The 1,548-nt window shown below is 43.5% G+C and overlaps 1 protein-coding gene across 1 annotated transcript in view; it reads right to left on the reverse strand.

Moving 5' to 3' along the window:
- MRPS5 (mitochondrial ribosomal protein S5) overlaps positions 1–1,548 on the reverse strand; it is a 147,720-nt gene that overhangs the window by 104,916 nt on the left and 41,256 nt on the right. Inside the window, exon 3 of the mRNA XM_019516174.1 lies at positions 219–344. Within this exon, the coding sequence (XP_019371719.1) occupies positions 219–344 (126 nt within the window). The remainder of the gene's footprint in view (positions 1–218; positions 345–1,548) is intronic.

The raw sequence follows: 1,548 nt of genomic DNA on the forward strand, positions 1-1,548 counted from the left end.
GGGGTGTGTATACATGGGCTCCTCGCTCCCACCCTCATGGGCAGAAGGGCTGAGCAGGGTACAGTTCATGGGTGGGCACTGCAGGCCGGATGAAAGTGCCTGGCAGACCGTATTTTGCCCGCCCCGTGCTAGGTCTACTTAGAAGAAACATTATAAACTAAAAATCACTGTAAAAGTGCAAGATCGTTCTTGAATCCTATGATTATTGACAAGTTTACCTTCACCAAGAACCTGCCCTTTATTGAGATCCTTCCTTATTCTTTTCTTTGTCCGCTTTCCTCTTCCTTTCTTTGGTCTCAAAGCAGTGTTTGCCAGAACTCCTTTCCACAGTTCATCAGCCGTCACTAGAATGAAAGGACTTTCATAAATAATATATAGAAATAGTTTATATATTAGTAACATTAGTTGAGCATAAATTCCAGAGTATATTTGAGCTCAACCTAGAGTCACTACTGCCCCACTGAATTAACATGTACTCTTCCATGCTTGTATTTACTCACTTCTCTCTCCTTCTGCCTCCTTTTCTCTTTGGACCTGTGCACTTTAAACAAGATTACATGAATTTGTTTAAGCACTTCTCAAAACAAAATAATATTTAGTATGATTTGCATAACTACTGTGGATGCAACTAAACCACATAGAATTACTGTAGTCAGGGAGGAAACCAGGTGATCACATTATTTTCGATCATTTTTTTCAAATGGGATTTAAAACAAACCTTTGTAACCAGAGTTGCCAGTGTAACATTTGTTTCTGTAATGTTATTAAAACAAGATCAATTGCTATTAACTAAGATAAGCAGTAGCAATAACTGCTACATTATTATAATGTAAGCCAGCTTGAACCACTGAAAGTACTAACAGTGAAGGTATAAGAGCTACTACTAGTGAACAGATGCTAAATAAACCATGCAAATAACAGAGTAGAACATAACCGTTAACGCAGGGGTTTTCAACCTTTTTTAGTAAGTGTACCCCCAGCGGCCAGACACAGAGCAGGGGTGGGAGGGGAGCTGGTGTGTGGTGGGACACAGAGTGGGTGGGGGGGAGCGCGTGGCCGGACGTGGAGTGGCGGCAGAGCAGGGTAGTTGATGGTGGCAACACAGAGGGGCACCGCTGCCCTCACCCTGCCCCGGCCCTTGTCCTGGGAGGCAGCACTACATCACCCCCACCTGCCCACACGTACCCTCTAGGGCCTTCTCAAGTACGCCAGGTTGACAACCCCTGAGTTAATGGTTTCATGAAATACTGTAATACAACGTCCTCCTTTATCCTTTGCGCTCTTCCCTCTATCCCACTTCTGTGCATGCTGTTTTATAGATCACCAACACAGAACTTAGCATTTACACTGAAAACACAAGTTAAATTTCACAGCCTTCTGTGTATATAGTTTCAGCACTTGTGCTATGCGAAAGGGCACAGAAAATAATTATTTTCATGTTTAGACAAAGACACAAAAACAAGGCTGTCCCAGGGGCACAGGACCAGACAAGGGGGAAGCCTTGTTCAGAGGCAAACCCCAGACCAAGGTAAAAGGAGGAAAAAAAAA

This window comes from Gavialis gangeticus, unplaced genomic scaffold, assembly GCF_001723915.1.
Source record: "Gavialis gangeticus isolate Ggan-Ray unplaced genomic scaffold, GavGan_comp1, whole genome shotgun sequence".
Classification (NCBI taxonomy): domain Eukaryota; kingdom Metazoa; phylum Chordata; order Crocodylia; family Gavialidae; genus Gavialis; species Gavialis gangeticus.